Raw genomic sequence first — 22,584 nt, 5'->3', positions numbered from 1 at the left:
GGGAGCTTCAGGTTTGAACAATACCAGATTCTTCTTCTTCTTCTTCTTCTTCTTCTTCTTCTTCTTCTCTTCTCTCCTTCTTCTTCTTCTTCTTCTTCTTCTCCTTCTCTTTTTCACTAAAAACGTTTTCCGCTGTTTGAAGAGAAGACTCCGTTAAAATAGTAAATGAATTTATTGAAAACAAACACAAATTACAAATTCATTTAAACTTGTGCAGAAGCTCTTTAGAAAGGAGTGATGCTGTATTATTGCTTATGCAATTCAAACGTCATAAACTGTCAATCTGCATTGTTTTCTTGGGGGGAAATATCCACACAATTGTCAGCGCAAAACTGGATCTACCAGTATTCTGGAATACAGCCTGCTGTTTTGAGAACAGTATTGAAACTTGTTTTCAGCATTGAATTCAGTTCATGGTTTTTCCTTTTTTTTTTAACGTTTTTTTTTTTTAAATGTGAAAGCAATTAACTGATTTGCATGTGCAGAAAAATAAAACAGCAGTGCTTCTTAGCTTGTAAATAACGCTTCAGTGCCGCTGTCAGATCCTTTGCACGTTACAGAGGCTATCGGAAAAATACTCACTTTTAAATAAATTTTACCTATCAGAATTATTCTCACCTTGCTAATTCAACGTTTGAAACACAGGCAAAAAAAGGGGTAGAAAGGGGGAAATATGTATCTGTCTTGACAGACTATGCTCAAACCTGACATATAAACAAAGCAGACACAAACCTTTTAATAAAAACATTTTCAGGTTTTAAAAAAAGTGTTAACCCAGTCTTCTGAAAATAAACCTGTGAGTATATTTAACAGACCTCCCTGAGAAATAGCAGAGCAGTTTCAGCTGTATAATGGAAAATTCAAATACTGTATTGGAAGGAAACAATTCAATTGGCCCATGGCCTCATTCATTGGTGCTCGATAGCCTCCCCTATACTGGCCGAACTGAGATGAGTGCATTACAGTAATTAAGAATGGCTTGGCCAGCAGGCAGGACAAGGGGCACATTAGGCCACCTTCCCCCTAGACAAGGCACGCTGCAGGGTGGAGGCAGGGAGGGAGGAGGACCAAACAAAGAAACGACAGGGGTTTGTGGGCAGAGAGACCTATTTAAACTGGTCCAACATATGAGATTGATGGGTGGAGTCTCCTTTCGGAAATGAACAAGTTCCCAAATTCTTGCACATTCTAGTACTTTCTGGCATTGCTAGCCAGTCAACAAATTTTAAAGTGCCAGCATTAAACTGACTAATTATTGTATTAAAAATGATTGTATTGAGTGTGTCATTCCGCGTTAATGCATTCTATAATCTCACACTAGTGAGCCACAGAACATGACTATATATCCACACTGTCTGGTTACTGACAGTGATGAATCTGTTAGAACACCGAGGTCTTTCTCTTGGCGAGCCTGTTCTGTTCCCTGTACGAGTTGAAAGGGGGTCGGCACAGAGCACAGAGTTGACAATGGAAAGGCACAAACCAGTAATGAAGGCCTTTCCCCAAACACAACAGAACCTTGGAATGCTTGCTTAGAGCTTTTTTTGCTGTTGTAATGCCTTGAGTTTTCTTTTGAAAAAGTGGCTCATCCTTCAGTCCAGGATGTCTCATCTCCAAATGGCGATGCAAACACTACAAACAACTGAAAAAAAAAAAATAAATAAATAAAAAATTGCAAGTTTGCAAAAAAACACATTAAAGTTAGCAAAATTCAAATTTTATTTAGATTTCATTTAATGATTGCTGTAATTACTGTATTATTAAATACTCCCCCCAAAAGAAAGGTTAACACAACCCCCAGGTTGGGACGTGCTGTTTTAGATTATTAGATTAGCCATTAATCTGTTTTCTTCCTTCACAGAGCTGAAGTACACAGGTAAAACAGAGATCTATGAACCCAAGCTTGCTGTTGACAAGACGAGAGGCATAACCATGTTCTGGAAGATGCATGGATTCCCTTGCATTTCATATTCACCATGCTTTACGGTTGGTGGGAGCTATATTGTTGAAGAGCTGGACAGACTCGCTGGAGGGGAGAACACTGTTGTAGCTATCTGTATGGGTCAGCACCTGCGTCCTTTCAGCTTGAAGTTCTACGTTACAAGGATGATGAACATCAAGCAGGCTGTCGCAAGACTTCTTCAGAGAAGCCCATCGACCAGGGTGTTTGTTAAATCAGAGAACACCAGAGAATTCAACTCTGATATGATCTGGGCGAGTGACTGGCACGGTCACCTCCACAACCTGGCTCTGAGGGAGGTGTTTCGGGGGGTGAAAGTGGGGTTCATTGATGCTTGGGACATGACTGTAGCTGCAAACTCATTCTCCGTTCACCCAAACAGGAATATCATTCATAATCAAATTGCTTTGTTTTTGTCCTACCTGTGTGGTCCAAGTGTTTAGCTGGGAGTCTTTGTGTGATTGGTGCTTTGATGTAACTGTTCTAATCATCATGTCTAAATGGGGGTAGAGCCACAATCTAGACTTGTGAAATATATGGTGCTTAAATGTTGAATTCCCAAAAAATCTGAGTTAGGCAGAAATAAATGTATAGGGGATAAACCAATGGCATAGCTAGGAATGGAAATTTGGGTGGGCCCCAACTTCAGGTGGACAAGGTCTGACCTCACTGGAAATAGTTTACATTACAAACATGATTTGAATCAATAAACCTAGCCGGGGCTGAGCTCCTGGTGCCTTCAAACCAAAACTAAAATCGCAGCTGTGAGGAGCATACCTCGTTTGCAGCTAAACATGGCTGTCTTCGTTTTCACTGCATTCTCTAAACAAAGATATTGCGTTGGCCGCCAGACAAAACAGCATTTTTTAAAACGGCCTTGAGTGACAAATTCGGCAACATTGTTCACGTTTTGTAAAACTTTTAAAATTATGTTGACACGCTAATGAAGCAATTTCCATAAAACGCGGGAGAAAAGTTAACTGCAAACCTGAAAGACAAAACACACGTTTTTGTATTGCTTTAATACGTAGAAATAATTATGAAGTTTTAAAACCACAGATACGTTCAAATTATTAATAAATCCCACATATCACTGACTCGCTAGGTCTTTGTACAGTAGTATGACTCGAACATCAATAATGAAGTCGGTATTTGGGGGACAGCGTTGCCATAGTAACCAAATGCATTCAGCCAGCTGTCTCGATCCTGTTCACTGGAGACTTTCTACATAAAAAATATTGTGTGCATATATTGCGTCACAATCACCACATCGATTTGATTGGCTTGTGTCCCGTCTCCGATCCGCTCTGAATGGCTGGGGGTCGCTGTCAGTCATCTCAGTGGTCGTTGGAATGGCAGCGCCAGAATGCTCTCATTCGTTTAAATGACTGTCAATCATCAAGACCTGCACTGAGCGCCTGTCACTCAAAGAGCCTATTTTTGAAATTAGCGGGTTAAGCTTTTGTTTTAAGTATTCGGTGACAGCAGTTTGATTTGAAAATGTACACTAGGGCTGAATCAACAATCTATTTTTCGATCGATTCCACTCCTCTTTGTACACATGCATATAAATACTGGATTCAATAATTACATTTTTGTAACGTGCATAGTTATTATTAAATTTATTTTGTGATTGCTCTGGCTCCCTCTTGTGGTCAGTGTGAATGATGGCAGTGTGTGCAGCTTGGCAGGGCACTGATGCCTGTTTCCAGGCTATACAAACACAGAGAGGGATTCAATCAAACATTAAGTTCACAGTTTAATAGAAGAGTGGATTAGATATATTATTTTTATATGTGTTCTAAGTGCTGGACTTCTGTTCCAATAAGTGTCACAAACAGTTCTAGGTGATCTGAGCTTTGAACAAAGGTGGGACTTGATAGGGTTGGGTGACTCACAGTACAGTTAGATTATCCTTCCTGTAATTTGATGTTTAGCCTCTCAGTACTTTCCTGATTCTGCTGTGTTTCCCCAAAGGGGGGGGGGGGGGGGGGGGGGGGGGGGGGGGGGGGGGATGCAGAAACCTGCCTGTTCACAATGAACTGGCCCATAAGTGTTGAGACATGTGTGCCAGGGAGCTGCTGCACACATAAGGAATGAAGGAGACCAGGTGGGTAACAAGGATGACACAGGAGGCAAGACAATGAAGAATAAACTGCCTTCAATAACGCTGATGTGCTGCTCCTTAATAAAAACAAGAATTCACTTAGAAATATACAAATTCCTCATTTAAAAAAATGTTTTTTTAAATTGAGATAACTTTATCTTTATTATTATAAGTTATAACCTGAGTTAGATATTATCGTTTATTAAGTAGGCTGCATTATTATGCAGAGTTCCCCAGCGTCTGGTGCACTGGACTGCAGTCAGATCCCCAGCAAGGCACCCTCAGGAACAAATGAGGCACATTTTGTGAACAGGAAATCCTTTCACAGCATTGATGTGCAGGTACTTATGACGTTATCACTTACATGAAATTAAAAATGAGCTACAATTCAGCAACTGATGCAAATAATCCAACATTTTAATGACAATTATACAATGCCAGCGCTAGACAGTAGGTGTCAGGCTTTGGATAATAATGTACATCATCCATGACTTGACCTCAGTTATTCTCAAATGATCTGTGACAGATCTTGCGGCACCATTGTCGCATGAGCGGCGCTCCACAAATTAAAAAAAAAAAAAAAAAACTTCCGCATTTAGCTTCTCATACAATTGTTTTCCACGCTTCCTCTCTGGGCTTGGCAGCAGCAGTGTTGCTCTTAGTTGTGACCGTGCTTTTATATTCATCCAAACTTTCCATTATAAGCTCTTGCTTGGTCAGGCTGAAAGAAAGTTGTTCCTGGCAAGCAGCCCGCAAATAAATTGTGCGCCCTGAACAAAACTGACTGCAGCTTGTGCTGTTTGGAGTTTGAAAATGAACTGTTATATAATGAATGTTTAACAATATTCAATTCAATTTTGAAGTAAGGCTCAGCTATTAGCGGATAAGCAACTTGCAGAGTTCCCCAGCGTCACTGGACTGCAGTCAGATCCCCAGCAAGGCACCCTCAGGACCAAATGAGGCACATTTTGTGAACAGGAAATCCTTTCACATGTATTATTATTATTATTATTATTATTATTATTATTATTATTATTATTATGTTTTGGGCAGGTATTTCCGCATTGTGTTGCGCAGATATTGAAGGTTAGTTGGTACAGTATTAACAGGATGCCATGAGCGATTATAAAATAATACTGTAGTCTGTTTGGAGTACATTTTTTTTTACATATTTTAATAACACTCCTATAGTATGTTAAACTTGCTAGGCTTGTTGCAAATGCTGTGGGGTTTTTTTTTGACCCTTGCAAGGCGTAATTACCCCACGCATTCAATTGTTGTGCACATGCTTTAATTGAAGTACAATTATATTTAAATGAAAAGGTCTGGGGGAGAGGAATGCACTGAAAATGTATGCTACACTCATCGATATTTACTGGAACCATTATATTGTGTGGGCCCAATTAATCGATTGCTATTTTGAGGCTTAACTGAGAGCCCTAGTGTTTAGTATTAGAGAACAACAGTGAAAGCAGGAACAGCTTCAAACATACCCTTACGTATTTAGCACCCGGTGGAATCAAAGCTGAGTTAATTAATAACAATAATTAATAACAGCTGCCAGTCGTTGCGTGTAACCTCGGTAGCACGGCTTGGCTCAGCAGTGGGGAAAAAAAAACAAACCAAGCGCCTCTTAGCCGGCCTGTGAGGGCTAGGTTGCCCATTGGTCTGAGTGGGTAACTCGAAATCCAATGAACTATAAAAGGGGAAAAGAGAAACACGAGTTATTTATTAAAGATTACAGATCATTGTCCACACGTGACATTGATATAGCATATACGTAAGTCTCTACAGAGTACTATCAATGCTTTACTAATTGAATATACTATCGAGCACAACTAAATCCCAGATATTTAAATTAAATATACACTTTTAATATTACAGTTTGCATATTTAATTACTATTTATAATCTGTGTCCTGTTCAAAGTATCAAATACTAAATATGATGTATGTTTTAATTGCATTAGTATTTTTGTGGAAGGTTATTGCTCTAGGAGCGTGCCTATCCTGTGACAGATAGGTGAGAGAGGCTGGAGGGTTTGGTCGACACACCACGCATGCGTGCAGGATTTCTTTGCAATTGTGCCAAACAGCCAAGAAAAAGCGCTGCTGCCGCTGAGAGGGAGACCCCCAGCTCCAAGAACCTTCTCCCTCACTCAAACTGAACGAAACTTCAGTGGAATTACAATCCCCAGCACGGTGAATGAAAGTTTACCTTCAGGGTTATCTTCAGGTGTGTGAAGCAGGGTGACGTCACTAGCAGACCGTCTCTTCCCAGATTCGGTTTGGGTTCACGGAAATCATTAAAATTCATTACCAAAGCCATAGCTATCAACTTCTATTAATCACCTCACAGCACTCAAAACCCGCACCAAGATAGGTTCTCCCAAACTAAATCGAAATTAGCACCTGCGGGCACATGTACGCCACACACACAAACACCAACAGTACAGACATACATACAAATCAATGGTCAATGGGAGGTAAAAACAACCTTGTGGTGCAGAGCAAATTTATTTTGAAACACCTTTTGAACTACCTGTGTAAAACGCAACCGCGAACAACAGACGGAAGTTTAAGCCACACCTTCTCAACCGGCATTTTAAAACACCGTGGTTGCACAGGTGAGCAGTGCCTGTTCGTAAGGGAAAGGCGAATGTGTTTATGCTTAATATGGAGATACGGTGTGTTCCGGCGGTTTGTTTCCTTTGAACTACTACCTGGACCGCTCTGGGGGGTAAGTGGCTGACTAATAATCGATGTGGTTGTACGTGAGGACTAACTTGGCATAAGAGCAACCAGGATATATGCTGAAGAGCGAATTGCATTTTTTTGATTACATATCGTTTGATGTCCAGGGAACTTGACTGCTGTTAATCGCTTCATGAGACAGACAGAAAGACCAAGCACACACACACACACACACACACACACACTCACTCCAGCTGACTCGACAATCGTATTTACAAGCGACACACACACACGCACCTCTACCTCTTTCATTACCAAAGGGGGTGCGCTCCCTGTTTAAACAAACCGCTGAACTCTGGCCAGCATTACACGCCGAGGTTTCGGGTGAGAACATGAGAGGCTGTGTGTGTGTGTGTGTGTGTGTGTGTGTGTGTGTGTGTTTTTTTTTTTTTTTTTTTTTTTTAATTCATGCTTTTGGAAACACTGTAAGTAATCGCTGGAGAGCTCGTCAAGCGCAGCTATGATCTTTTCTGCAAAAAAAACAAAACAAAACAAAAAAAAAACATCCGAGAACCGGTTTTGCTTTTTTTTTTCTGCAATGCTAAACACAGTGGCGACGATCTGCAGTAAAGTGGCGGTAGATCAAAGCATTTGGCTGATCTTCCGAACAGAAGGCTGGTGGGAACGACTTGAATGAACTCCAAATAACCGGATTAAAACCGTACGCATATCTAAGGAGTGGTATATGAGTTTCTGTCATTTCCTGAAGCATTTCAAAGAGTGCCAAAACACACAGATCTGGTATCGGATAAAAACCTGTGATCCCACTGCAGAGTTTTGGGACACGAATTCCCATATTGTTTTGGTTCATCAGGCACACACACACACCCATATATACCATGTTTATCAGATGGAAATGTCTCATATAACATTATTAGTTGCGCAGAAATCCACTTGGCCCCTACTGCTGTTATAGTGTGGCTGTAATACTTAATTAACCAAACAATGAATAACCACACTCGATGCTTGCTCTGAAAAGGATTAGCTACTGCTTTGTCGCTGCCCTTTGTAACTGCACTGTGTGTGTATACACACCCTATGAAGACAAAAAGGTGAACTGTCAACTGCAGTTAGCCTGCCTGTGCACGTAGCTGGCAGAAAGACAAGGAGGGGGGAGGAGTAGAAACCACAAATCTTTTTAGTGGAAAGAACTGGGAAAGCCTTTTAGCTGAGTGGGTGTAGGCCCAATAAAGTCCAGGTGCAGGAGAAAGGTACTTTTAAAGTCATTTTAGGGTTAATGCAAACTCTGTGTGTGTGTGTGTGTAACAACAGTCAAGAAAGCAGAAATGCAGAAACGTTAATGTGTTAACATTTCCCTCTCGTTCAAATGACATGTAAGAGAACAAACATTGCATCCAACGAAAGCTGAAAGATAAGCACAATAAAGACTAAACTTAGTATTCCCTTAAATTAGGGTTATGTTTATTATTATTAATCATCATCTTTATGTAGCACCTTTCATAGTGGACCACCATCACAAAGCGCGTTACAAGACACAAGACTAGGGTGTGTGAACTTTCATCAGCGGCAGAGTCGCTTACAACAGCGTCTCACCCCAAAGACGCGGGGACCTCCTGGTTACAAGCCAGTTTCTCCCATGAGCTGTAACTAATTTGACTGTTTCTCTCGGTGCTGCTGTGTGCTGTTCTGTAGGTCTTGCCTGTTGGAAGCCTCATACTATTGAATAGTGATTTATTTACAAAAGGGAGGGTCCTGGTTTATCTTTATCACCTGAAGGCTGTGGGTATTTCTCCTCTCTAACAACAATGATATTGTGGATGGTAGAATTAAAGTTCCAAATATAAATATCACATGGTCCCGTCTTGGCGTGCTCGCATTGCAGGTGCTCCTGTGCAGGGATGGGTTGTGGTTATCCGGGACATGTTTATTGGGTCTGTGGCGCCCAGTTGTTTGCTACTCATTTGCAAATAAAGCACAGCGCCCCTCCTGGTTTGGAGGTAGATTTGCAGCTCAGGTTCCTTCTCTCCTGTTCAGTCTGTCACTTAATTGGTTGTCTAATAAAATGATGCATCCTTGTCTCTTCTAAAGGAGTTCCGAGTTAAAGTTAAAATCTGTAATTATTATTGTGATTAAGGCCCCCTTCCTAGGCGACTAACCTCTCTTCTCATCTTCAGAATACCGGGCTTGGCTGGAGCAGAAATTGCCCTGAAGATGAAATTTCCTTTCTCCTCCTCATGTAATAAAAATAAGAAAGTTGTAATTCTGTTTCTCATGGCTTTTGTCATCTTGAAACATCTGCTGCAGGTAAGATTGTATTTTACTCTATCCAGAAAGTCAAAGCTTGTGTGTAAAATCACGAGTCACATTTCTCCATAAATCTGGAGAACTGCTTACACATTTGCCATGAAACTTGGTATTGCAATTAAGCAGAGGTTATTGGAGTATCATATTCTGACGATGTATATGTCTATTTTTACATTTATCCGTTTGTATGTCAGATGTTTTTTAAAAAAGTTTACTCATTTTGTTTAATCTTTATGGCCACATTAAGGAGGCTCCTGTCATTTTATCCAAATTCTGAACAAAGTTTACACACAGATAAGTCACTGTAAGCAACCTAGACCCGTGAAAGTATCTGTTTGTTTATAAATCTTTTATATGAATTGGGGTATGGCTTTGGAATCAAATGCTCAGATTTAAAGTAAATAGAAACTTTCATGTATTGTCTTGATATAATCGTCTTCCATATGGTGAGAATAGACTCCCCCGTTGCAGCTCCAGTAGTGGAGAATGACTCCTATCTTTACTCTTGCAGCATGTTAAGGGGTTTGACAGACGACTCCTGTTACCTCCCAACCCAAGATTACATGATCCAACAAGAGCTACTGAAGCAAAAGTCAATGAAATATTGCAAGCGCTAAAAAGACACATACCTACAGTAACTCACACTCAACTGGAACTCACCAGCAGTGGCGCACACAGCCTGGTCACCTTAATGAACCCGAAGAAGAAATACTGTGTGGGAGAGATCGTCAGTGTCCGAGTGGAAATGAATGACTACCAGGGCAAACCCAAGACATATGGGGGAGATTTCATTCTGGCTCGGATCCATTCTCCAGAGCTGAAAGCAGGAGCGTCGGGCGTGCCTGAGGATTTCAACAACGGGACCTACCGCGTCAACTTCACTTTGTTTTGGCCGGGCAGCGTGAAGGTTTCGGTGCTTCTGATACATTCAAGCGAGGTGGTCTCGATGTTATCGCGAGCCAAAGAGTATTGCAATGACAAATTTATTTTCATAGGCACCTTTCATAACAGTACGGTAAAGGAGAATTCTAGATGCGACATTCATCTGAGCACAGATGAACCCGTCTGCGAATTCAAGGACGAGGGGAACCAGGAATCGTTCTTCTGTTTCAAACCTAAAACACTGCCGTGCGAGAGCCTGCGTTACACAAGATCGAATAACAGGAAAAGGTCCTGCCTGACGCAAGCTGAGATTCAGCTTCTGGAGAGGTTTGGTTTCTCTTTTTATTCTTTATTTCTGTCTCCAGTAAGGTGACGATTCTTCAGTTTGTCCCTTTAAATTTGATGTGTTTTGACCCCTGGAACAATGTTAATCATACCAAACTGGCACTGCCTACCTCTCCCAGACACATTTTCAAAATCAAGAAAAGTGTTGTACAAGGTGATGAAATCAAAATTCTACAAAAAGTCGGCTTGCCAAAAGTCCTTGTAAAGATGGTCAGTTTTGTAAACAGAGTAATGAAATTAATATCTGTAAACAAGTGTGCACAATTCCAACTGATGTGTTAGCAAGCTACCTGTATTGATACTAATATTGTTAAGTTACGCACACATAGCTTGAACATTATTGTCATGCACAATAATGTAGCACCTATTCATAACAGAAATCAAATAGGGATCAGTCAGCTTATTCTGGGGGAAGCCTTCAGGTACAGTGATGGTCTGTCGTCAGGAGACCCACACTGGCCAACCTGCAATTACAGGTGCTCTCATGCAAATGCTGCGATATACATGGTCTCTGTGTGTGTATTAATGCCTCTTTAAAACATGAAACTGTACAAATGCAATAAAGAGGTTTTCTTTTCTTCTGAAGGTCTACGGTTGGCGTGACAATCCAAAATAATTTCAAAGACATTACAGTGGTTACCTGTAAAGGTAAGGTTCCTTTGTGATTTGATTATGTAAGTGATTTGAATTCTTAAATTAAAATAGTACAACCTTGAAGTAACCTAAACCTCTGGGCTAATTAACTAAATACTTTTAGGAAAAACAGCAATATAAAGGATGTCTAAATGTTTGTTTTGCAAGTATTTTTTACATGCAGTGAATATGTTCCATGTTTCTGTTGTCACAGAACAAGGCTGGACGTTTGTACCACATAACTTTTTAAATAGGTAAATTAAACAAAACCTTTTTTCTCACAAAACCCAGTAAGTTGAGATGTATTATAAAATGCACATGAAGTAGAAGACAAGAATGAAGTGTCCTTATCATGTAGACTATATGATTAACAGAGAAAAACAGGTTAATCTCAGTTGCATAATGTATTCAACCCCTTTGCTACTGCAGCCCTAAATCAGCTCAGGTGCAAATGATTTGTTTGAAAGGTCACAAATTTAGTGAAATGGTTTCAGCCTGTGTGTACTCAAAGTGGTTTAATTTGTATATAAAGACTTTCAAGCTGCAACTCACATAGTGATCCAACAAAGCAACCATGAAGACCAAGGAGCTTTCGAAAACAAGTCAGGGATAAAGTAGTAGAGAGGCACAGAGCAGGAGAAGGGTACAAGGAAATTTAAAAGGCACTGATTATCCCTCTCAGCACAGTGAAGTCCATCATTAAGAAGTGGAAGATGCATCATACCACCCAGACACTACCCAGATCAGATCGCCCTCCCAAACTGAGCAGCCCGGCAAGCAGGAAACTGGTTTGGGATGTCACTCTGAAGCCAACAATGACCTTGAGAGATCTGCAAAGTTCTGTGTCTGAGATGGGAGTTGGTGTTCACACATCAACAGTAAGCCGGTCCCTACACAAAGCTGGCCTGTATGGACGGGTGGGGCAAGAAAGAAGCCATTACTCAAAGCCTCATCTTCAAGGATGTGTGGCGTTTGCATGTAGATGATACTGCAGACATGTTGAAAAAGGTTTTGTAGTCAGACGAGACAAAAATTGAACATTTCGGTCTAAATTCCAAACGTTACATCTGGCGCAAGCCCCAAACTGCACATCACCTAGTCAACGCCATCCTACCTGTCAAGCATGGTGGTGGCAGCATCATGTTATGAGGATGCTTCTTTTCAGCAGGGATTGAGAAGCTTGTCAGGATAGAGGGAAGAATGGATGGTGCAAAAAACAGGTGACCCTTGAGGAAAACCTGTTTGAGTCAGCCAAGACTCTGAAACTGGGGAGGAAATTTACATTTCAGCAGGACAATGACCCGAAGCACAAAGCCAAAGCCACGCTGGAGTGGTTGAAAAAGAGAATTAATGTTCTTGAGTGGCCCAGTCAAAGTCCTGACTTGAATCCAATCAAAAATTTACGATGAGACTCGAATATTGCAGTCCATCGACTATCCCCGGCAGACTTATCAGAACAGAAGCAATTTTCCCCTGTGAAGAATGGACAAAAACGTCACCATCCTACTGTGCAAAGCTAGTAGAGACCTATCCAAAAAGACTCATAGCAGTAATTGCTGCAAAAGGTGCTTCTACCAAGTACTGACTTAAGGGGCTGAATACTTATGCAACCAGTAAATTTCATTTTGTACATTTTCTTTGCAAGTGTTGCCGACATTTATCCTCCTTCTATATAAGTGTTCAGTTTAACCACTACAGCTTTTGCATTTAAAAAAAAAAAAGCTAGTTTGAAAAACTGTGCACACGTTATTTGTAATTCAAAAAGATATGAAAACTTTGCAGGGGGGTGAATACTTCTGCAAACCAATGTATACTAAAAGCTTTGGTAGAACTAGAAGGCAAATACATAAACCTCAAAAATACCAATGAATTTGTATGAAACACAATAACAAATTAATTGTTCTGTGTTGGTGGGGGGGGGGGGGGGGGGTGGTAACAGTAGCTTGAATAGTCTTCCTTCATTATTATTAAGACCATGAAACACAACAGAATTGTGTTGATCTTGACATGACATACCAGTGTGAGACAGCTGGATCGAGAGATATTGTATCTTGTGATCTCGACATAACAAATCTGTAATTGTGTTTTCCTGTCCTTAATGAGCCACCGTAGTATTGGTCTTTTTATTCTAAGTGTAGAAAGCATTTTAATAACACTGTCAGGCTGTCAATAGAATGCTTTCTGTTTTAGATCGTGTTCCTCAAGCTGCTGGGAAGTGTGAGCTGGGAATGAGCTCTCCTATCCCCAGTGGATTTTTCCATTTAGACCGTTGGAGTTCTTCCTATTGCAGAATGAGCAGCTTCCAAAATGTGAACGACATGAACCAGTGCCTTCAGGGGAAACAGGTTTACCTGCGGGGGGACTCGACAATGCGCCAGTGGGTTGAATATTCCACATACAAACTAAACGGTAAACAGATTTTGCTTTGACTAACTTGAAACGGATGCATCTTGATAAGCCGATGCAGAACGTGATATTTTAGCTGTACAATTTCGCTTTGAACAATTTATTTCACTAGACATTGTACTTTTTTATTTAAACAGCAGTCTAGCTATATTTGTTCTGTGTTTATTTCACACAGTGAATGGAGTATCCTGTAGTTCAACAACAGAAAGTCTCTTCTAGATAGTCAATTGTACCAGAATTATTCTCACCTTAAAGAGGTGGAGGGGGAGGGTCATATTTAAATTAGCCATGCTGACGGCCTCCTTAGTTTCGTGCTGTTAACCGTAAAGGTCCCAAAATACTGTTTACATGAGCAGAGAACAATTTCATGGGAGAATCCACGTGTCATTGTGTTTGACATAAATGGTTATTGAAGATCTGATTTGCTGATGGAACGTGCCTTTTTTTAAAATACTTTGTTTTTGTCTTGCCCACACTGCTTTTCACACATCATCTGTGCTGGGGTGGGGTGGGGTGGGTAGATCTTTATCAATAATAAACTGGGCCAAATCTGAGTGGTCGTTGAAAAGATGTTTGGGCTGTTGAAAGTGAGGTGGAGGATACTATGAAGACCAACATAAGAAAGTTTACAAACGAGAGGAGGCCATTCGGCCCGTCTTGCTCGTTTGGCTGTTAGCAGCTTATTGATCCCAGAATCTCATCAAGCAGCTTCTTGAAGGATCCCAGGGTGTCGGCTTCAATGACATTACTGGGGTGCTGGTTCCAGACTCCCACGATTCTCTGTGTAAAAAAGTACCTCCTATTTTCTGTTCTGAATGCCCCTTTTATCTAATCTACTTGTGACCCCTGGTCCTTGTTTCTTTTTTCAGGTCAAAAAAGTCCCTTTGGGTCAACATTGTCAATACCTTTTAGAATTTTGAATGCTTGAATCAGGTCACCACGTAGTCTTCTTTGTTCAAGACTTAACAGATTCAATTATTTTATCCTGTCTACATATGACATGCCTTTTAAACCTGGAATAATTCTGGTCGCTCTTCTTTGCACTCTTTCTAGAGCAGCAATATCCTTTTTGTAGCGAGGTGACCAGAACTGCACACAATATTTAAGATGAGATCTTACTAATGCATTGTACAGTTTTAACATTACTTCCCTTGATTTAAATTCAACACTTTTCCCTATATATCTGAGCATCTTGTTGGCCTTTTTTTATAGCTTCCCCACATTGTCTGGATGAAGACATTTCTGAGTCAACATGAACTCCTAGGTCTTTTTCATAGATTCTTTCTTCAATTTCAGTAGCTCCCATGTGGTATCTATAATGAACACTTTTATTGCCTGCGTGCAGTAACTTTTCTCTGTTAAATGTAATTTGCCATATGTCTGCTCATTCCTGAATAAAGTCTCGATTGTTCTGGATGACCTTTGCTGCTGAAGCGTACTGAAGTGATTTATTACTTCCTGCTGCATCCTGCACAATCTGTGCCAGGACTGTAAGAAGGGGTTCAGACAAGTGGAGGAACATTTACCCCATCCGCCAGGAGGAATTGCACAACAACGACATGCAGAGGGTCCTGCTGTTAGAGACGCACTGCTATCTTTATTTGTGTAACCCGACTCTCTACTTTCACACTTGTTTCATTAGCTTATTTTCTATCTCTTTCTACCAAATACATCCTCATTTATGCTGCACTTGTGTAACTGCTTCTGCTTAATAAAGAATTGGAACATTGAGTAGTATTGTTGACTCCCAAGAAATAACTCGCGCAAATTCCACACCACATTTATTTTGAGAGTGGGTGTTGTGCATTGCATCAAGCTGCCTCATCATATCCTCTTCCCGTATGGATATTAACACCCGAGCCTCTTCATTGCTCCAATGGATGTCTTGCTCAGACACGACTAGGAGAAACTGCATGTGAGTATAATTGTACACTTTTAAACATGGTGTTTAGTACTACTTTACAATAGTCATTTTGACAGATGTTGGGAAAGCTATTTGCAAGTGCATTCTGAAGTACTGTACAGTAGCTGTAACCACCTGAATTCACAAGCCACAATTTTACCCAATAGACCGTTGTAGATATTAGACTATTCCTTTTAATTGTAAAAAGTGGTGGTTGACCACCAAATTGACCTACAACTAAAGTGTTCGTAAAGGACCTTAGATTGCACTTTTACACTAAAAGGGGAATTTATGAAGCAGACAAAAAACCTGGTCGTAACGGCCAAGGACACTCTTCAACAATTTTTCACTTTTTCACTTTCTAGCACTTGTGAACAAGGTTATATATATATATATATATATATATATATATATATATATATATGTGTGTATTTTAGGGATGTCATGTGATTAGAACAATAAAAATTATTTCAGTTAATCTTGGTTTTAATCACATATTTGATTGATCCAATTAGTGCATCCATCTCATTCAAATTAGTTTTATTACTGATTATTTTTAATAATGGTTGCTGACAGTGAAGAATCCATTACAACACCAAGGTCATTCTTTTGGTCGGCCTATTCCCGTTCTATAGCACCCATTCGCTAGTTAAACCCTACATGTTTGTAACTGGCATGCAACCTCCATATCAAAAATAAATAAACTGGAGACAACTGTGTGTTTTAGATAATGAAGTTAGCCTTCGATCTCTCTTCTTCCTCCACAGACCTGAAGTTTACAAGTAATACAGCACCCCAGGCACCCAAGCTTGCTATTGACAAGACGAGAAACATAACCATGTTCTGGAAGATGCACGGATTCCCTTGCATTTCATTTTCACCGTGCTTCATTGGTGGTGGATTGTATATTGTTTGGGAACTGGACAGACTCGCTGGCGGGGAGAACACTGTTGTAGTTATCACTGTTGGTCTCCACCTTCGTCCTTTCTCCTTGAGGTTCTACGTTACAAGAATGATGAACATCAAGCAGGCTGTCGCAAGACTTCTTCAGAGAAGCCCTTTGACCAGGGTGTTTATTAAATCAGAGAACACCAGAGAACTCCAGTTTGAGACGCTCCGCATGAGCAACTGGCACGGTTACCTCCAAAACCTGGCTCTGAGGGAAGTGTTTCGGGGGGCGAAAGTGGGGTTCATTGATGCTTGGGACATGACTGTAGCTGCAAACTCATTTGACGTTCACCCGAACAGGAATATTGTTCATAATCAATTTGCTTTGTTTTTGTCCTATCTATGTGGTCCAAATTCTTAATGGAGAGTGTTTGTGTAATTGGCGCGTTGACATAATTTCCCTGTAGCTTTTGAAATGGCTACTTTTAATATGTAGGTTTGTGCAAGAGGTTTTGGTTCATAAAAATATAAATAAAGACATGAAATGCGGTTTTACTTCAAAACAGCCGGCATACATTTAATTAGATATTATATTCAGACATTATATAGAGTGAAAAGGAAGGTCACTTTGTGCGGTTTCATTCAGTTATAAACAACTTATTCGCTAAACTTAAAAGATACAAAAATAGGGCAGAGTGTCCTAATTAGTATAAACCTTGTAATGCACCGTATTTCCCACACAGTATGGGCTAAACAGAGTTCCAATTCACAGGTGCCTCTGTATGAGATATCCATCTCAAAATATAACTGAATCCTATTCTCCATTTACACACTTATACAAGGATAAATGTAAAAAGAAATCGATCAATAAGATTAAAGCACACTTATTTCAAAGCAGCATGTGAATGAAAACATAACTAAATAAATATTCATTTATACTGATGACTTTGATGTACTTTCCCACATGTGCTCTGTATAGTTCTAAAATATTTTATTAATTTTATTTACTGCGCAAAAATTACATGTCCTCAAAATAAATTGTTCCCAATTAAGACTTCAATTTTTTAATTATTACATGAACAGTTATTTTAAAATGCAAGCTATTCCATTTTTCACCCCACTGTCTCTCTTCTACAACAACAGTACTTTGAAATGATTCGTCTCCACTACACACATCATTCGCTATTTTTGTAAAACAAAAGGAAAACGCCTTTTTTTTTTTCCAATTTATTTTGAACGCTGATTCGAGCTGTGCTATTTTGTTTTTACATTAATTGGTATTACTGTGTTTTCAGTCAAGATTCGTTTACCTACGGCTCATTTCAGAAAAACGTCATTGTTTTTAGAATGCCGTATGTGTTCAATAAAAGGTAGGCTTGAGGTTATTAGATTTTGTTTTGTTTTGTTTTTCTTGCTATATACGAAATGTTTTCACACCTTGTTACTGCAGACTGGATGACTGCGGTACGGTCTTTGCTAATTATGACTGTGCTGGAGTTTTAAAGTGAGCCGGGATAAATACAAGCGGGGGATGTACAGGGATATATATATATATATATATATATATAGATAGATAGATAGACAGATAATGAATAGAAATAAATTATTGGACAGGCCAAATTAGCAATTTTAAAGAGCAGGAAAAAGAAAATGAATGATGTTTTAAATACTGGTCCTTTTGTCATTTTTAGAATGCTTGTATTAACACGGGTTAGACTGGACTTTTATTTCTATAAGGCAAAGCATTATTTCGCAATGTTTGAGGAAGTTTGGTGTGTAGACAGGGTGTTGTGCGCTTTTAAGGATGGTGATCTGGAGGAATATCTGTGATGTGAATTTTTATGTGTCCACAATATTTTATGTATTGTTTTGTTCACCTTGGATGGATCTGAATTGATTTTGTGATAATGTCTGTGCTATAAATACTGTTTTTGTGTATTCTATTTAATTGTTAAATAAAGTATTTTCAAAAAGTAAAAAAAAAAAAGTATCTATCTATAGCATGGCTGAGATTCTGACTTTCCTCTTCTCCGTGTCGGGGACCCTGCTTCTGGGGACCTGGCTGCTGTCCGGTTGGGCTGGCCCGAGACTGGACACGGGCCGCAGGCTGGCCCTGTGCTGGTTCTCGGTGTGTGGCTTCATCCACGGAGTCATCGAGGGTTGGTTCAGTCTCTTCCATCTTCAGATCCCTGCGGACCAGCACTTCCTCTCCCAGCTCTGTGAGTAAACCTCTACAGCGCCCCCTTCTGGCAGCTGACAAAGCAGACACTGGAACCCATCTGACCTTCAGGGCAGGTGTTGTGACTCTTGGTCCCCCCGGTTGGTGTCCTGTCATTGGCAGAGTGTGTCTGGTTATACCGTCTCGCCAGGTTTGAAATCGCTGGCTGCGAGCGCCCAAGACAGTGAGCCACAGCCCGCTGCCCCAGTCCAGCCTCCAGCACGCCGATCGCACGAAGGCGCCGCTCTCTCGACAGACGTGGCAGATTGTTTCTGTGATTTTCTTTACTGCTTTTATTCAAGCTTGCAATTCGACAGCTGAAATCGCTCCACATCCAGCGTCCAATCAACTGGCTCACTAATTAGGTGATTAAGAGCTTCAGTCACTCAAGCGTGGGCAAGGATCAACGATCGAGTGATTAGAAAGAAAAACATTTCGTCAAGGTCCATCATTTATATACCTTTTTTCTTTTCAAAAAGAAATGTGTTATAATAGTGATAAGTTTCTTTTGGTGCACGGTATACAATTTGTCAACACGTGTTCAGTTGCAGATGTAGTTGACAAGTTGAATATAAGATTGCTCAGGTTTGCACGTTGACTTATAGACTTAGCTAACCGATTATCGATTGCTCTGTCTTGGTTTGCAAAAAACATTAACCCTTTCAGGACCAAGCATTTTTCAGTGGGGTACTCCCTAAGAATCGGGCATTTTTTAGTTGTCTGACTCTAAAAATTCACTACTCATTTATTTTTTACAGTACCATTGTGTCTGTTCTGAAAAAACTTGGCAACATTATAAAGTACGTTAGAAACCATGCAAACTTTTTTTCAACACAGTATTTTTTCCATTTGATTTTAAAGTTAAGTATTTATTATTATGCATTCTGCTTGGACATGTATAAAAACATCTTATTCTAAAACCAGCGGGACCTTGCAATAAATCCTGAACGTTTTGTTGAAACATATTGATCTTTGGGCAAATTAACATTGTTTCACCCTAGTGATTGTAATGATATAACGCATGTTTATTCTCATGGTCTTTATAAACAACATGGACACTGTTCTGAAAATAAATATTTATAAGTAAAATAATAGTCATTCATTCTGTTATCAGTTGCCCCCCTTTTTTTTATTTGCTGTAAAAGTTCCTGTGATGTTTTTTTCTCTTCCTGGCTGCTGTAAACTGTCTCTGCCCTTTAGACACTAAATGTCCCTCTCGGTGAAGTCACACAAAACAAAAACTACCAGGTTTCAAGCCTCTACCACAAAGTACGGTGGCCCTGTAGTCAAACAAAATGCTTTTTTTAAAAAATTGTGTTTACACAATCACGGTCCTAGAAGCTCACTTCAGTGTGATCGTGTTAACGCCATCCCGGTCCTTAAAGGGTTAATGATTACGTGCATCGTGTGGGACATTGTCAAGTCACATTGAAGCACTGTAGAAGACTTAGTGATAGACTGTCTCTCTCTCTCTCTGTGTGTCGTTTGTTCGTTCTCTCCGCAGAGCTGATAACTTCACAGTGTGCATGGAGACGATCACAGCCTGGGCGTGGGTCCTCTCAGTGTGTGGACTGTCTACGCCTTCAACAAACACTATCACTTCGTGCTGCAGCTCTTTGTGTCGCTGGGTAAGCGGGGGCGAGGGGGGGGGGGGGGGGGGGGGTCGGTACATCGCACTGTAACCAAGGACTGAACTGAAGTCAGCGTGCCAGTTCCAACAGAGTGTGGACAGGGTTAGGGTTGGAGTGAGGAGGAGAATCCTGGGGCAGGAGAGGGGAGGATGAGCTGTGTTAGACTAACCAGTCTCTCCCTCTCTGAAGGCAGCTGTATTTCCACTCAGTCTCTCTCTTTCTGTATTGAGACATTCTGTATTATACTAACCATTCTCTCCCACTCCTCTCTCTCTCTCTCTCGGGTCAGCTGTATGGGGGCATGCTGTATTTCTACACTGAATATCGGGAGGGTTCCTCTCACATTGAGAAGGGACACCCCCTGTATTTCTGGTTCTACTTCGTCTTCATGAACGCTCTCTGGATTGTGATCCAGGCTCTGCTCATAGTGGATGCCTGGTGCCACCTAGCGGCAGCTCAGGGCCTAGCCGACAAGTCCAAAGGGCCAAGACAGAGGAGCCACGTCGATTAGAGACACGAGAGCAACAGAACACATCGCAGTCCCTCTGGGAATGTGACATCCTTGATATTTTAACTAGGCTTGCAAAACACCATGCAACATCTATTCAGCTGTTCTGTACTGAAACCTCATGAAAGCTGTTCGTTGTGCACCGGGCTGCAATGGCTTTGCGACTCCAATGCGATCATTTTCAATGGTCATACCTGACGCTTTCCTATTGCTGAGTTTGGATGTCTATATATATTAATTTGCTTTTAGAAGCATTTACAAATAGCCTACTTGAACAAGTTAATTCAGTATAAATGAAAACATTTTTTTTCAAAAGCACCACTACTGTCTTTCAGAAGGGAGGCTAATTTTGCTGCTATTTTGCTCCACAGTAAACCCTATCAGATCAGACACAATGAAACCTGTTGGAGCACAGGGAACGTATGCAAATATATTTGTAAAGATAAAATAGAAATAAATGAATATTCAAATGAATATTCAGGCTTGCAAACCTAGCGACCTTGTTTATGGTATATTTTATCAAACATGTAACAAAATTTGTTGGAGAGGTAACGCAGTATATAAAAACAATACAGAATCAGCTGTGAAACATAAGAAATTATAAAGTGAGCCAATAGTTCAACACTTTAAAACAATGAACATAACGTGAGATTTTTAGTTTTAGAAAAAAAAAACTAAAATTAGATAATGTGCAATACAGAATAACAGATGAAAATAAATGGATAGACTCAATACTTTGGTTTAAATAGAAAGCAACATTAGATGGTTACATCATTAACTTTGTATAAGCGACATCACAAACACATTCGTAGATTTCAATAGAAATAAGTGAGTGTGGTTACAGTGGCAACAGAAGTACGTACCTTTGAGTTGAATTTCAGAAAGTCAGAAAGAAAACTGATGTTTTGATCGCCATGACAGTGTTTGGAGCCTCTTTTGTAGTGTGTTTTGTAATTTCTTTTCTGTTAACTCACAGAATCGACGTTCAGCCATTTTCTCTTGTGAAGAGGCAAGGGGAAAAGGGCGTTCCTTTGAAAAGGGGCGGGCCTGACAGTGATGTGAACCAATCACAAGGCAGCCTGAGTCTATTGACCGGTGGTGTAAGGATGTTAGGACAATCTATCTTTCCTCCTGCGATGAGATTTTAACCAATCACAGGCCATTATCATTTTGTAGTTTCTTTGATTTACATTATGTTAAATAAAACATCTAAATTATATCTAATGTAGATTTAATTTAATTGCCTCAATCCTAAAGTTCTAGTTGATGTAAAAAGTTTGGCCACAGCTGTAGTTAACCCTGTACAGTAGCAGAAGTCAAAAAGGATCAGCACACTGTGATCAGGAGAGTGGACAGAAGAAAACCACTACATAATCAAAACAAGCGAAAAAACATTCTTTTACTAGACCGCAGAACAAGCAAATTAAGTGCTCCGTGCAACTACAAACGTTTCGGTCATTTGACCTTCTTCAGTGCTGTGCTAACCAGGTTAGGAACACCTGGGTATTAGAGTCAGGTGTTTAATTAAAAACAATTAAACAGGTGTACAGACCAATTAATACTATAGAACATATAGACATCAGATAACACATAATATACACTCTATTAAATAATTACATTGACAGGAAAATATCATATATAATAATAATGATAGGGATCATAAAAATGTAGCATATTGATAAACTCATGGGTTTAAACAAACAGTTATCCAGATTATAGCAAGTTATATAACACAGTGACATAGCATTGGCGTTCGTATTAGAGATAATTGAATACAGATACATGGTAAACCTAATTCTTCATTAATTCCTTCAGGTTGTACTGTTTTGAGATAGAAAATCCATTTTGCTTCACATTGAAGTCATCTTTGGTTTAGATCACCCCCTGTACGAAGTTAATCTTTGTATACACACAGAATATTTAAATCCGAAATGGAGTGATGTTACTGACTGGTTTGCATTAGTTGTGGTTTATGCAACCTGTTTTACATTAAATAAATTTATCTAAAAACAAACAAACAAACAAACAACAACACAGCGTTGGTTTGTATGTTGAGACATCGCTTAAAATAGGTTTGATCGATATG

The 22,584-nt window shown here is 40.0% G+C and overlaps 1 protein-coding gene and 1 pseudogene across 1 annotated transcript; both read left to right on the top strand.

Moving 5' to 3' along the window:
• Nucleotides 1-6,655: 6,655 nt before the first annotated feature.
• Nucleotides 6,656-16,686, top strand: LOC121305461 (NXPE family member 1-like). Its single transcript, XM_041237101.1, has 6 exons — nucleotides 6,656-6,805; nucleotides 8,955-9,084; nucleotides 9,596-10,293; nucleotides 10,898-10,959; nucleotides 13,135-13,353; nucleotides 16,021-16,686. The coding sequence occupies exons 2-6, from the start codon at nucleotides 8,992-8,994 to the stop codon at nucleotides 16,560-16,562; spliced, it is 1,614 nt and encodes a 537-aa protein (XP_041093035.1). The 5' UTR covers nucleotides 6,656-6,805; nucleotides 8,955-8,991; the 3' UTR covers nucleotides 16,563-16,686.
• Nucleotides 16,687-18,143: 1,457 nt separating this feature from the next.
• Nucleotides 18,144-20,502, top strand: LOC121305543 (annotated as a pseudogene).
• The last annotated feature ends 2,082 nt before the right edge of the window (nucleotides 20,503-22,584 follow it).

Source organism: Polyodon spathula, chromosome 43 (genome assembly GCF_017654505.1).
Source record: "Polyodon spathula isolate WHYD16114869_AA chromosome 43, ASM1765450v1, whole genome shotgun sequence".
NCBI classification, from domain to species: Eukaryota; Metazoa; Chordata; class Actinopteri; order Acipenseriformes; family Polyodontidae; genus Polyodon; species Polyodon spathula.
This window is presented reverse-complemented; position numbering and strand designations above follow the sequence as displayed.